At 38.6% G+C, this 15,709-nt stretch overlaps 1 protein-coding gene across 3 annotated transcripts in view; it reads left to right on the top strand.

The window, feature by feature from the left end:
* Nucleotides 1–15,709, top strand: part of Tbc1d32 (TBC1 domain family member 32) — a 201,917-nt gene that overhangs the window by 131,921 nt on the left and 54,287 nt on the right. For all 3 annotated transcript variants that reach the window (XM_029542476.1, XM_029542475.1, XM_029542474.1), the window contains exons 23-25: nt 1,464–1,586; nt 2,818–2,926; nt 3,623–3,716. In XM_029542476.1, coding sequence (XP_029398336.1) covers nt 1,464–1,586; nt 2,818–2,926; nt 3,623–3,716 — 326 coding nt within the window. The remainder of the gene's footprint in view (nt 1–1,463; nt 1,587–2,817; nt 2,927–3,622; nt 3,717–15,709) is intronic.

Raw genomic sequence — 15,709 nt, 5'->3', positions numbered from 1 at the left:
GTACCAGTCATAATACATCAATATTCTGTATTATATTGGGAAACTTTGGTTTTTTTTCCTGGCCAAAAACTCATTGGAAAGATACCCCTCACCGAACAATAGGAATCTGGTATATATATATATATATATATATATATATATATATATATATATATATATATCCAAAACAGTTGAACTAAGAACAAAAATCAGCTACACAAGAGAAAACAAAACAAAAGGCACACAACAAAACCTGGAGTCCATTTTGTGTTATTCATCTATTTCAGGGCATGAGGCCTGCCCTGAAGTGTGGTTGACACACTCAGTGACACTTCACTGGAGAAAGCTGATTTTCCCTTTGCCAGTGGGTATCAACTACAGATAACTTCTTGGTTAGGGCTGGAGCCCTTGTCTACTTCCTAACTCAGTGCTGGGACCCTGTCTTGTGTGGATCAGTCCTGTTGTGTCTAGAAGGCTCTGTTTCCTTGGTGTCATCCATCACCTCTAGTTCATACACTCTTTCTGCCTCCTGCTCTCTATAGACCTTGAACCTTGAAGGGGGGGCTTTCATGAAGAAGCCCCACTTAGAACTGAGTGCTCAAAGTCTCTCATGCTCTGCACAGTGGCTAGTTATCGGTCTCTGTGGTAATTCTCATTTACTGAAGGCTATGGGTTGGGTGAGGCATGGGTTTCTGAGGTTTCCATTCGATATCCTAATGCTTCTCCTTTCCAGAAAAACAGTTTTGATACTGCCATTTTCACACTATCATTTTACTTAGTAAGCAAAATGACTTACATTAATGGCAAAACCATCATTTCATTATTTCTTTTGTAATTAATTATTGAAAAGCTTTATGGTAGTTTGTAGTCTTAATGGATTTGCTAATGATCCCTGATGAATCTTTAGGTAATAGTTCAACTATATTTGTTGTTATTGATATTGTCTTTTGTTTTTTGTTTCTTTTGTGTTATTGTTTTTTTTGTTTGTTTGTTTTGGGGAATAGGATCTTCTATATTCCAATTGGCTTTGAATTTATGGCAGTCTTCCTGTCTCAGCCTTCTAGTGCTAGAATTATAGGTGCCCACCACCTAGCCTGGCTACAAAGAATGTCCTTCATTTGTGTGATGATATAGATACAGTTTTAAAAATCCAGATTAAACATTAAGAATAACTTCTGAAGCAAAGATTACAATTGTAAATATCTAAAAATAAATCTGAGAGTTCAGTATGGTAGCTCATGGCTACAGTCTCAGCTCTTGCAAAGCTGAGGCAAAAGGATTGCTGCAAGTTTGAGAGTAGCCTGGTCTTCAGAGTGAGTTCTAGGCCAACCTGGGCTGCAGAGTGAGACTGAGAATAAAAAGTAACTTGAAATAACCATGTAGATATTCTTATACCACTGGTATCTCGAGGCTCAGGAGTGGTTTGAAATCTGAAGAGTGCCCACACTGTGCTTCACTGACTGCTCCTTTTCTCCTCTTCGTAGGTTACTAAGTGTGGTGTGCTGTGATCTGGATGCGCTTCTCTTACTGGAGGCTCAGTATCAAGTATCTGACATGTTATTACATGCTCAAGAAGAAAATACCTTTGAGATCTCGGAGAACCACAGGTTTGAATAAACAATCACACAACAACAGCAACATCAACAACAACAGACAGGGCAACATTAGAATGATAGAGTCAGCAGCTCACCTTACAAATTATTTGAAACTAATGTTCTATTGGAATTGCTATGTTTAAATGAAGGAGTAGAAAACCATTTAAGTGTGAATGTCCCAGAAAGATAATGCTATATGTTTTTGGAGAGTACTACATGTAATGTTTGTTCCTTTTGACTTAGTATTTTTTTTTCTTTAGTTTTCACAAAGTCCTACTACTTTTAAATTCATATTTTTTACAGTAACTGGTTGAATACAATGCTTGGTTTTATATCTCTCTTAGAGCCATACTGTCTCCAGTTTCCTAATTATGTCAGCTTATAGCCATGCATTCTGATTATCTGCCAAGGGAGGGTTAGATCTTTTTTTTTTCTTCTTATAAATCACGCTTGCCATTACCTCAATCTGGCTGACATTTATAGAACACACATTCAGTAGCCATCATTGCTCTCATGTCTGTAATTTAGAACATAATAGCATACCTCCTATCTAGCAGGTCATGGATAGGGTATTTCATTGGATGTTGAGGTTTAATATAGAAAGGAAACATCAACAGCATCAGAAGTTGCTCATTAGCACCTTGTGTGTTGTAGACTCAGGCCACGGTAGTGCACAGGCAAAGCTTTTGACTCCTTGGCTGTCAGCCTAGTTTTCAATGACTGAGCCATCTCTCCAGCTCAATAGGAGTTTTCTTAAAGATACAATTCAGTCACTTCAGAAATAATATGGGTCCTAATCTCATTTCTGTAAGTACAAGATCATTTATCAAGGAAATTCTCTTACTAATCTCACTAGTCTCATGTCAACTATCAATCAGTTGCTTCTTCTTTACCAAAGAAGTGGTAATATATATCTATAAAAATGAATATAGCCTTCTGAACTGTAAATATGCTGATGGCCAGTATGTTTTGCAGATACTTTTTTGTTTCTGTGTGTGTGTGTATGTGAAGTATGTTGTGTACGTGATATCTTGTGTATGTGTTGTGTGTGTATGTGGTATGTGTGTGTGTATATTTATGTATATATGTGTGCATGTATGTATGTATGTGCATGTGTGAGTATGTATGTATGTATGTATACATGTGTGTGTATGTGTGATTCTTTGCAATCTAGTGACATGATGTAAAAATCTTACCATATTCATTTAAGAAGACAGGAGAATTGATTTATATTTTCTTTCAGGAACTTTATAATTGATGGATTATCCGTAGAGAGAAATCATGTTCTCGTAAGGATTAACCTTATTGGTGGTCCTTCAGAGAGGATATTGCCTCCAAGGATGCTTGAGAAGGTGAGGGAAATATTTGACACGTTTAGAGCACTAAGCAACATTTTCCAACTGACTACATACCAGTATTCCATTTTTGTTGCTTGACAGATTTTACAAAGTGGATAAGCTCATTCAAAATAGGAGTAGTCTTTTCTCCAAGAGCGCATGAGTTGCCACTGTGTGTGCAAGAGCAATAGATTATTGTTTCATTACATACTAGTCTTTATTCTGTGTGTCCTTGAGTATTTGAACTTCGAAGTTTCTCTTTGTCACGGTCCTTCCCTCTTGTGTATTTACTCTTATTTTGTCTTATGGAGTCCATATGGTATTTATGGAGGATGGTTGTCCATAAGAACTTTCTTTCTGTAACTACCACCCTGAAAAGATGAGTTACAAATCATTGGTAGAAGAAAAATAAATTTCTGGGGCCAAAGAAAATACAGGGCCTTTTAAACATTGTATTTTTCTTTTCTTGAAAAAAAAAAAAAGTAACTCCATCATTGTCAATCCTAGTCAGAAGAATAAGTTTATCATATGTCCAAGTTGTTTAAAATTTCTATTACATTTTGTTTATTGCCTTTAAGGAGTGGTTGATTATAATAGCAAATAACTTTTGATGAATTGGACAAGATGTTTATGAGAAGAAATGTTAATTTAAATGAATGATACTTCATAGTTCAGTATCTTAATGCAGCTTGTTATCTGCTATGTGTTTAGGGGGATGACCCATATCCTTGGCCAATGTTTTCTTCATATCCATTGCCACACTGCTATCTGTCAGAAGGTCCACGAAGTGCTGATATAAAACAAGGTAAATCTTTCCTATCAAATGACATCCCAGTGCTTTTATAATTTGAAAAAGAGGCTGTAAGAAAGGTAAGTGCTGATTTGCATTCAGCGTGTATACATAAACCCACCGCTGCCCGCTCCCTCTAGGTTTTGCCACTTACTCCTGATTTTGTTTAGCTAGTAACTCTATGAGGTCAAAAAGTAATATTTGCAGCAATAGTATAACAAATGTCTTCACTAGCAGGAGATGCTTTGTTTAAAGACTGAGTTGGCAAAGACTGCAGAGACAGCCATCAGTCAAGAGCAATTTGCAGCTCTTGCAGAGCACCCCAGTTCAGCTTCCTCAACCATCTTTAACTCCAGCCCTGTGGTCTCTGACAACCACCATTGGCTCTCAGGACATGCAGCACACACGTGGTACAGGAAGACAAGAGACACATACGCAAAAAATCAATACATCTTTAAAACTTATTTTTTTTTTTCAGAAATCCTAATCAGTAGTTACTGATTAGTTAAATTCTGTACACATAGATGTTTGTTTACCAAAGTGTTTTTTTTTCAAAATTAACTGGTGTGTTTGCATAAACCCTATGTACTTAAATTTGAATTACAATGAGAAATATTTTATCCACCTTTGGAGGCATCATTACAAATGGTAGTTGTACAGGTGTGCAGTATAACATGAGTGAAATAGACAAAGTAGTGTGCTAGCATAGCATATAATCAAACTGCCTTGCCAAAGAAAGTCTTATATGAAAAGATGTGTGTAGTTCAGACTGTGTGTGGGCCTTGGATGGGAAAGTAACAGTGGACAAAGGCAAGGCTCAAGCAAAGAAGCTGAGCTCGATGGCATCGTACTCTGCTGGGACCATGCCAAGAGGGTCCAGGCCAGGAAATTCCTACAAGAATTATGAGGACCTACGATCAAACTTTTCATTATTTTCTTAGTCGATTATTAATATCAACATCTTGTGCTTTATAATGCTGTCAAACTTACATTGGAAAGAAGTCATGTGTAAAAGATATATTCACTTTATGTGCTTTCAAGTTTTGGCTTTGGGTTTCACTCTTGCATGACAAAAATCTATTACTTTTTCAGACACTTGGGAGTGGCATTGCGCGTTTTTTAGGAGGAGGTTCTTGCAATGGTGCCTTTGAATGTTTTCATGCTCACCCCCATCCTTCAGGGAACCCAGGCCACTTTCCGGTGTTTGCTCTCATCCTCCTGTTTGCTCTGAGCCTTTCTGTCAGGCTGTTGATGCTGTAGCTTCTGTCTTTAGGTTATTACACTACTTGCTTGCTTCTCTATACTGTGCAGATCATAAATACTATATTCAAGGGAATTTGCAGGAATTATAAATAACAAGTCAATACCTGTTTGTCTGTTTTTATCAGTACCTCAACCTTTTTCTGGGGTTTTCCTTGACATGATACAGCACTGTTTCCTTTGCTAAGTTTCATCTGGAGATAGGCATTTCTTTATTACGTTTTGAATAACAAATTCACTGTCAGCTTTATTAGCTGACTTCCACCTTTATTTTGAGAACTTGAACAAAGGAATTGAAAATAAGGTATAAATAGATATCTCTCCAAGGATAAGCATATCCATCAGTACCTAGGAATCAGTACAGATTTAAGTGTATTTTTACCCCATACAGATGTGATTTATAGAAGAACAATAATGGATTTGTGTTCTGCCAGTAGGTGCCAGACAGTTATGGGGTGTTCCCAGGGCACTTTACTTTCCTGTTCTCTTAGATGTGTATTTTCAAAATTCTTTTCTCTCTTTCCCATTCTCTATCCTTCCTTTAGACAATAACCAAACCTCTCATTTTGCTGGACTAGAAAGGGTAGGGATCATCCATGTATTACAAGTGCATATCAACTCTTGGACTGCCCAAGGGCCTGCTTAGGCCTTCAGTCAGAACTGGGAATGAACTGCCTTTGCTGATTTGCAAAAGCCAATGTCCACATCCTCCTTGCTTTCCCCCAGTGATAGTGACTCTTACAGTTCTTTCTTTGTCTCTCATTTTTAGATACTCATCCTGAGAGCCTACAGTGTGTTCATAATTTCCTGAGTCTAGGCTTAGAAATATTGTGTGTGTATGTGTGTGTGTGTGTGTGTGTGTGTGTATGTGTATATGTGCATGTGTGATTGTGCATTGTGTTGAGTGAAATAAGCCAGACAAGCAAAGGTAGATATACACATAAATATGAACATATTCTCTTTTTCTGGAGGACCCTCCAATAACCTTCAAGATACGTAGCATTTTTGGATGGAGTTCACCCTTAAGCCTTCATCAGTTTCTGTTGCAATTGCCTACTTTTTAAAATTAATGTTTATTAATTGTACAACACAATCAGTTGCATTTGGACATGCTAATGCATATCTATTATGTACTGTGATAGTTTCTACTCCTCTCCTTGACTTCTGTTATCTCCCTTTCCATTTTCTTCTCCTTCCTCTTCTAAGTAGCCTTCTATTTACATTTCTTTTTACAAAAGCTAGATTCTGCATTTAAGGTAAAATGAGATACTTGTTTTCTTCATATAGTATATTTCAGTTAACATTGAAGACTTTCTGTTCCATGTAAGTGGTCTTTTCTTTGTGGTTAAATGAGACTCAGTTGTGTGTATATACTACTCTGTCCTCCATTGGCAGGCCTCTGTGTTGCTTCTGTAGCTTGGTTTGTGTCAGTACTCTGTAGAATAAATGGATATACAATATCTCTACATGCTGACTTAGATTCCTTTAAGTATATGGTCAGGAACGGTATACCTGGATCATATGGTAATTCTGCTTTTAGTGTTTGGAGAAATCTCCATACTGATTCTATAGTAACTACCAGTTTACATTTTCATCAACAGGGTTTAAGAATTTCCTCCCACCCACCCACTATTCTAGTTTTGGGACCTGGCAAGTAGGAGTGGGGATTGGCTAGAAGGCAGGGTGCTGAGAGGGTCAGTAGGATGAAGCAAAGTTGAGTTTTCCATGAGGATCTATGGATTCAGGGAGTGGAGGCAGAGAGGCAATACAGGCCACTGCAGTTGGTCTGCTATGTGGCTGGGGGTGACAAGTGGCATTAGAATTGGAGGACAGGTAGAGGGTGAGGATTGCTACCTGATTCCCTGCATGGCCAGTGGGTTTCCTGGGAGACATTGCCATTGGTGTTGGAAGATGAGACAAATTTGTAGAAGGAAACGTTCAAAGGACAAAGGGAAAACTGTAGATCTGTTTAGTTCCTTTGAACTGGGGGGAGGGGGGCAGAGAGGAAGCAGAGGGTGTAGCAGTCAGGCTGCTACCAAGCTGGGTATAAAATTGGGGAGGTGCCAAGGAAGGATAGCGGGCTGAGTGAAAAGTACTTACCTGTTCCCTGGCTGGAATGGCCCTGGTTGCCAGGGAAGGCACCTCTGTTACTGATTTTCAAGTCACAGTCAGATCTCTTTAGCTTCTTTGCTGTTCCTGAAATTTTGTATCTCTTGACCAATGTCTCCCTCAGAGCATCATCTTTAGCCCTCCATAACCATTCTTTCTCAGTTAGCTTCAAAGGCTTCAAAATGAGGTCATGCAATAGCAATCTGTCTTTGTGTGACTTATTTACTAAGCATAATGTCCCAGAGGTTGGCCTATGATAGCACAATGACAGGATTTAGATCTTTTTATCCCAAACTTCCTATTGGGCCTTTCCCATGAGCCAAAAAGGATAGTGTTTATTTCTATTTATTTGTTTATAACTTTGTGTGTGTGTGCTCTTATTCTTGTGTATGCTTGTGCACATATGTACATGAGAGGGGTAAGGAGGCAGGGTCTCAGTGGCCTAGAACTTGCCAGGTAGGCTACATTGACTGGCCTGGAAGCCTCAGGCATCCTGATGCCTCTGCCACCTCAGTGCTAGAATTATAATTGTCCCACCATTGACCCTGCGAAGATTATATGCCCCAGTACATGGGAATGCCAGGATCAGGAAGCAGGAGTGGGTGGGTTGGGGAGCAGGGCAGGGGCGGGAGAGGGGGTATAGGAGACTTTCAGGATAGCATTTGAAATGTAAATGAAGAAAATATCTCATAAAAAATAAAAACAAAATAAAATAAAATAAATGTCTCACCATGCCCACATAGATTCTGCAGATTAAACTCAGGTCTCTGTACTTATAAGGCACGCACTTTATAGACTGAGCTATTTCTCAAACCCCTATTCTCTCATATTTAAATTGGCAACCCCATTTCTGTCCTTAATTTTATTGAAAAAAATCAAGTGAGTACCTATGCCTTTACCTTATGTTCTTCTTTCTCGAACCTCCTGTAAGCCAGTTATTAGGCTTTCTACCTAACACTCTAGCTCATAGATATGCCAGCCTCATCGTAATGCTCATTTAACTTAGACCTAGCAACAGCAATATTTGGCAGAGAAAATTCTACACTTGTCCTCCTCATATTCATTTCCTTCCTCCTTCTCCCCCCCCCCTTCTGTGTCTTCTCCCTTCTCTTTTTCCCCCCTCTTATTTTGAAAAATTTTTGTTTGTCTCTGGGAAAATTTACCTGTTAAGTTTTTCTCCTGCATTTGTGGTAAATAAATCTCTGATTATATCCCTCCCTCCTTCTCTCCTCCCTCCCTCCTTCCTTCCTTCCCTCCCTCCTTCCCTCCCTCCCTCTTTTCTTCCCTCCCCCCAGTCTTTCCTTTCTCTTTAACTCTTTCATTTTGGAGTGCACTTGGTCTAAGCCCTGAGGATCCTTTTGCATTTACTAGCCATTTTACTGTTGTGAAGATCGTAGCTTGTCCTGTCAGTGAGGAGATGCTGCCCAGTATCCTAGTGGCTGTCAGATTGTTGTCTCCNNTCCCTCCCTCCCTCCCTCCCTCCCTTCCCCCAGTCTTTCACATCTCCTCAACTCTTACATTTTGGAGTGCACTGGGTCTCAGCCCTGAGTGTCCTTTTGCTTTTACTAGCCATTTTACTGTTGTGAAGATCGTAGCTTGTCCTGTCAGTGAGGAGATGCTGCCCAGTATCCTAGTGGCTGTCAGATTGTTGTCTCCAGCTCTTATCACTACCTTGGGTTCTGGTCACATGTTCCTGTTCTCTTGACATCTCTCTAGGAAAGTTGGTAAGCGTTTCAGACAACATAACTGTGATCATTTTCTGACACTCTCTTAAAATCTGTTCCTTTGATATTCTTCCCCAATTCAGACATGGTAACTTTTGTGTCTCCATTGCTTTAGGCAATAAGCCAAAGGGTATTTCGGTGCCTTTCCTTCCTTTAAGCCCCACAAGTAATCTGACAGCAAGTCATATTGACTCCACAGATCTAAACTAAATCCTCTTTGCCTCATCCAGCCTGCCTGTGTTCAGTCTGTTCTCACACAGCAGCCAGAATGATGCTCCTGAAACACCTATTGGATCATGGTACTTATTCTTCTAGGCAAAATCTTCTTTAGCTTAGAAGGCCATGCCCTTGCCGTAGCCCTCCCAGCACAGGTTTTGTTTTAGGAAGGATGATACAATTCTAGAATTACTTATTCTCTCATTTTCCACGTGATAGGAAGTTATTTATACTGCAGCTCCATTTGTGAATAACCACAAATGTGTGAATCAGACGGTAGTCCTAGTTTCACAGTAGTACCTGCTGTATCCTGCTAAGACATGCCACCCCCATCCCCAAACTCGTCTGCGGTTCTATATTACAAAGAAAATGATTTAAGCAGTGGCGATCATGTGACGATAACTTCAGGAAAAGTTCTTGCAAGATATATTAAGTTTATAAATTTTATATGTCATTCTGATAGTCCTAATATCTTTGACATGATTGAAGATGAGGGAAGAAAACAGGAAATGCTACAGGGAGTAAAATTATGTCTCATTTTCCCTCAAATGTAAGTATGGAAATCAGAGCTCTGTGATCTTAATGAGGAAAAATGTAACCAACTTTTTGTTCTAAAAGGGTAAGTTAAGTCAGAATTAAATTGGTTGAAACAGTTAAATAAACAGTGACTATGCAATACCGTGCTCAAGCTAATAGTTACTCGCAGGTTTCATGTATTTTGTGCTCTGCTTTTTGATTCAGAAGCCATACTTCATTGATTATGGCAGGTGTCCGGTTAGTCATTATTTGCACACAAAATTTTAGGATGTTATTTCATTGTTGAAAAAAATCCTTTCAGTGATGTGCACATGATGAGCTGACCCTCACTCTTCTCCAGCCTCTAGACTTATCCTGGGGGCTGCAGTTGACATCTCCTCGTTGGTTTAATGGTCTCTTGTTAGCCGCTCAGCATCAGTATGAACTGTGGAATGACCCATCTCTATAAACACCAGTCTGGAGGCATTATCTAGTTCAGACATTTCTCCTTGTGAACATTTCAATGCAGCATTATTAAAGCTTATGTGGCCCTATAAAAGCTAACGATTTCCATGTGTGCGCATACACACATATATGTGCACATACATGTATATGAGCACAGAGCATCAAAGGTAAACATTACATTGCTTATAGCAGCAGTAATTAATACTTGGAGTATACCTGAACTCTGCTGGTGTAATTTATATTGTTCATTTTGCAGAAGACAAAAACTGACTCTGTGACCACAAAGCAGGTGCATGTTAGCATGTTAGAAGTTGTCCTCAGGAACTGCTGGAAGGTAGCTCATGGGACCCACTGTTTGCAACAGGATGCTTATAAGATGGTATAAAGACATGTTTGTTTTTATTCTCCAAGTTCCACCAGGAGTTTTCAGGACCTATTGACCAGTCTGCTCTACTTTATTCTGTTTGCCTGAGCTTAGGGTGAAGATGAGAGTTTTTGTAGGAGACAAGAGAAGTGTAGACTTCCTGTGCTGAGACGGAAGCCTCGTCTGAGGAATTGAGTAGCATGCTCCAGGAACTGCAGGCATTGGAGAGAAATATTTCAGAAAAATAAGACGACTTCTGGTTTTTTCTCTGACTGACATTCTTTTATTATTTTTAAAAAGTACTTTATCCCAACTGAGGAGAGGGCTTTCGGGATAAAGTACTTGCCAAGAAAGTGTGAGGACCTGAGTTCCGATACTTAGCCACTACACAGAAACTGACTGGATATAATGGTACATACATGTTGGAGGAAAATACAGCCAGATGCTATGGACTCAGTTGTCAGCCACTCTTGCCCAAACTGCAAGCTCTGGGTTCTGTGAGAGACCCAGTCCTAAAATACAAAACTGAGAAAGAGTTCAGATGCGCCAACATCAACCTCTGGCATCCATCTGTATCTGCATAGGCAAGCACACAAGCATACTTGGGCACATACACATATACTACAGAGAGAGAGAGAGAGAGATAACACGCATTGCCTTTATAGGACTGCCATAAGCAAACTCTATTATATTATACCCCAGATATCTTAATGCTGTGGTACTACATCTAGCATGGTGCCAGGGGCAGACCTGGGACTTCAAGGGGATGAAACAAGAACACACACACACACACACACATACATGCACGCGCACACACACACACACACACACACACACACACACAGAGCTGGGATTCAGTGGTCTGGACTCTTCAGGAGTCTCAGCATGTTAATTATATACAGTTCAATGGTGAGGCAGATTATTGCATTCTGGTATACTAGGCGGTGATGTTAAAACAGATAGACAAGGAGGCAGGGCTTATGGTGAATAAGTGGGTCAAGAAGATAAGATTTGCTAATCTTCATCGGGACTGTCTCTGTAGTGGACAGGTTGTACATATCCAGGCAGAGAAAACTGTGGTAGGCATGTTCTTCACACACACTGGGAATGTCCTCATGTGGACCATGTTGCCATCTTTCTGAGTCTTACTGTGCGGCAAATGTTTTCCCATGGGGGTCTAAAGCTTCAGGGTCCCTGACATGGCCACATTCATGTCAACAATACACCTTTACTCGGGACTTCCTGTATCCAGGACTTCTAAGTACCTGTGGGATTTCCATTATATTGTGATGCTATTTTGATGTACAGTTTACTCAGTGGGTGCGGGCATCCTCAAGGTGGAGAATTTGCTGTCTGTCTTTCTCTTGTGTATTGCTAAGTCCATTAACAAGTCTCTCAGGATAGCACTAGCTTGCTGGTTGTTTTCACAGGTCTTAGAAATGTTTATGGGTCATTTGATGAAAGCTAAAAATACACTAGTAACTTCTCACTGAAGGGAACATTTCAGTGTTCCTAGGAACTCCTTAGCAACCATTCCTCCTTCCAGAAGGTTTGCTTTCTTGTGTCTAAGTGAAGTGGCAGCTAGTGAGCCGCCTGTGTAAACATGTGCGCTTCTTTTCCCTCATTGACCTTTATCTCTATCGCTTCTGTGGTAGTTATCCTTCAGATTCTAGATCAACCATACAGACGTTTTTCACTACCATTAACATCTTTGTTGAGATATAATTAATATATGATATAATTCATTCATTTAAAGTGCACATTTAATTTGTTTTTGTTCATTTTTTCCAGACTGAATGTCTCTTTGTAGTCTTGATTATCTTGCAACTTGCTCTGTAGACAAGCCTAGTCTTGAATTCACAGAGATCTGCCTGCCTCTGCCTCCTGAGTGCCGGGATTAAAGGCATGTGCCACCACCACCTGGCCATCTTGTTTATTTGTAGTATATTCATAGTCATATTCATTCACAGCCTCAAAGTGATAAAATCAGCAAAATAAATCAGATACAAGCAAAAATCAGATAAAATCACTCTGTACTAAAACCCCTGGAACTACAAATCCAAGAAATCAGTGTTCTTTGCTGATTTGTCAAGGTGTCAGGGTCTAAGGAAGTCAGACCATATCCACACATGGTTAATGACATGAGGAATCAAGAGGAGATTTCTGCTCCCATCAAATGCTGCCTTTCAGACCATTGTCATTAGACTTGGGGAATTATTTCCAGACTGATCTGAGTGACTCTACCTCTCAGCTGTGGTAACCTCAGATCTGACTGAACATCCACAGCACATGTAGTTGAACATTTCTTGCAGCACACTCCAGTATACATCTTTCCTGAGCTGGGTACTCTCATTACACTTTATTATTTATAAAACATCACTGTCATGTTCAATGGCACATAAAGTATGTATTGCTATCCTTTTACCCCATTTTTCTCACAATTAAAAAACAAACTGTACATCATCTCAGTGTACAATTATTCCAAATCCATCCTTCTGTAGTGTCAGGGTTCTACTTTTATTGCTTCTTCCATCAAATTTCTACATATCTGATGGGAAATTGATTTTCTGCCTCATGAGAAAATTCTCTTACTACTACATAAGTGTGAGTTCCTTATTGATAATCATTTTCTTTAATGCAATGTGCCAGCTAATATTAAAATACAGATAAATTCTTCCAATAATCTTCCCTTATGACAAAACGGTTATTTCATCTTAGAGTCCATAACTGTAAATGGCAATAGCTCTTAATTATGGACTTAATAGAAACTATAAGCAAATTCAGGCCAAATTTGTCAGCTTATAAGTTTGAGGTTTGAACAAATTCAGTATACGTGCTTAAACCTTTAAGCTCTATATGTGACTGTCTGTAGGAGCCATATCATGCCTTAGGTGAGTCCATGAGCTCCCTGCGGTGCTGCACATCTGCTATCTGAATTGTTCTAACACATTAGAACACATTATGAGGGGACGTATGAGCCCACAAACACTGTGAATTTTGTACTATGGAATAGAAAAGGGATTTTTTTCTCCCGGGTACTTTCTTTTGAGATAGGGTTGCACATATCTCTCACAGGCTTGGAACTCAATCAAACTAGATATATTCTTATTCTTTCTTATTCCTATATTATTTTTATTCTTGGAATTCAGATTTATTCCTTGAAGATAAAAGTAGTGGACTCTGATTTGACATCAACTCATTAAGTGAAGGGTCTGGTAAGATAGAAGACTGCTAAGATCTTGGTGTCTTTCCTGAGCTACAGGTGTTAACATACCTAGTCTAGACAGTAAAATACGCATTCTCTTCTGAGGAATGGGGATGTATTTTTATGTATTTATCTCCTTAAGAATGGAAATAAATGTATCTGTAACAATGAGAAGTAGAGCATACACTGTTTGTCTTGAGTACAACCCTAACCCTCACGTTTTTCAAAATTTGCTTATTTCTTCTCCAGTAAATATTTAGTCAACAAAATATATATATATATGAAGTGATCAATTGAAGAAAATGAATACTCTGATTTAAATATGTTCTATCTTGTAGGAATGAAGTTCTTTAACAAAGACTAGGAAGCCTTTAGATGCTAGGTCATCATGTTAAGTGGAATAAGCCAGATTAAAAATGACAAATGTCACATATCCTCTCATATATGGAATCTAGATTAAAAAGGAAAGAAAGTAAACAGGAGATTAATTTGAAAGAGGAAGGAAACTATTGGTGCCAGAGAAGGTAATGAAGGTAAATATGAGCAAAATACATGTTTTAGTTAATGTTCTGTTGCTGTGAAGAGACTATGACCACTACAACTCTTATAAAGAGAAAAGATTTAACTAGGCTGACATACAGGTTCTGAGGTTTAGTACATTGTTGCTATGGAAGGAAGCATGGTAACATGCAAGTAGTCATGATGCTGGAGAGATAGTTGAGAGTTCTACATCTGGAACTGCAGGCATAAGGCAAAGAGAGAGGGAAGGAGGGAGGGAAGGAGGGAGGGAGGGAGGGAGAGAGACAGAGAGAGAGACACATAGAGAGAGAGAGAGAGGGAGAGAGACAGACAGACAGACAGACAGACACACAGAGACACAGAGAGACAGTGAGAAAGAGACACAGAGAGAGACAGACAGAGAGAGGCAACACCTAGTAGTGCCATTCCAAGGTGACCAAGCATTCAAGTCTGTGAGCCTGTGGGGACCATTCTTATTTAAATAATCACAGCACATTATACACATGTATGAAAATGTTGTGATGAAACCTGTTTGACTGATTTTAGCATGGAATGTTGTGTATATTTCCAAATTTAGAGTTTGGTAAATGCCTGCTTGTATTTCATGTGCTTCTTGGAAAGTATTCCGTTGCTTTCTCTTGCTTATTATAATGTAATCTGAAATGATGGCCATGTTAATAAAGGAATAGAAACTCAAATGGAAATCAATAATTCCACAATTAAGCTTCATGATGCATATCTGGATGTATGAAGTAGCCTGGGAATCTCTTGGTACTTACCTTGAGATTTTTGTTCCTTTCATTGCATCTCTTACATGTTTACATATGGAAATTCACAATCTCATATTGAAATTAAAGGAAGGCTTGTTTCCTGAGTGAATAGTAGGGCTTCTTTGTATTTATATTAAACTGATGTTATTTCTTTTTTTAATTATTCTTTTCATGTTACATAGTCTACTTTTCCCATTGTGTATAATATTATATGATAAATGACATATTTGAATTATACATTTAAATTATATAATATTTCTAATTATTAGAAATGAAGTGAAAAATTCTATTCTTCTGTGTAACAGGAATGCTGGCATTCAGTGAGGTAACAATGTCAGTTGTCAGTGGTGAATATCAGGAATGGGGAGCTTTTTATATTTCTTTTCTTTCTTTCTTGTTTTTGCATTTTCTTCAATGGGAGTTAGAATAGTTTAAATTGAGTATTTTTATTTTCTCCTAGTTTTTCATAGATACTTTTGATTTATATGGGACTAAAGAAGCATATAGAGGAGTGGCATACCATTTTCTGTCTTGTAAGATATAGCAAGCTAATTTGTGGGTAGAAAAATGGTAGTTTTTTTGTAATGACTTCATTAGGGCGGAATTGTAATAACTGGTATTGATTTATGATATTCAGTTTCTAGAAATACTATTATGCATTTGAATTATATAGAATAGTCTGCTATTTAAAATGGTGCTTGAAGCCAGTAATGAAAATTTTATATTCTGTCTCTCTCTCTCTCTCTCTCTCTCTCTCTCTATATATATATATATATATATATATATATATATATATTCATCTTATTACAGACCACTGTATTATTGCACCCAGAAATTGGTCAGAAATATAGAAATGTCAT

Source organism: Mus pahari, chromosome 9 (assembly GCF_900095145.1).
Source record: "Mus pahari chromosome 9, PAHARI_EIJ_v1.1, whole genome shotgun sequence".
In the NCBI taxonomy this organism is placed as follows: domain Eukaryota; kingdom Metazoa; phylum Chordata; class Mammalia; order Rodentia; family Muridae; genus Mus; species Mus pahari.
This window is presented reverse-complemented; position numbering and strand designations above follow the sequence as displayed.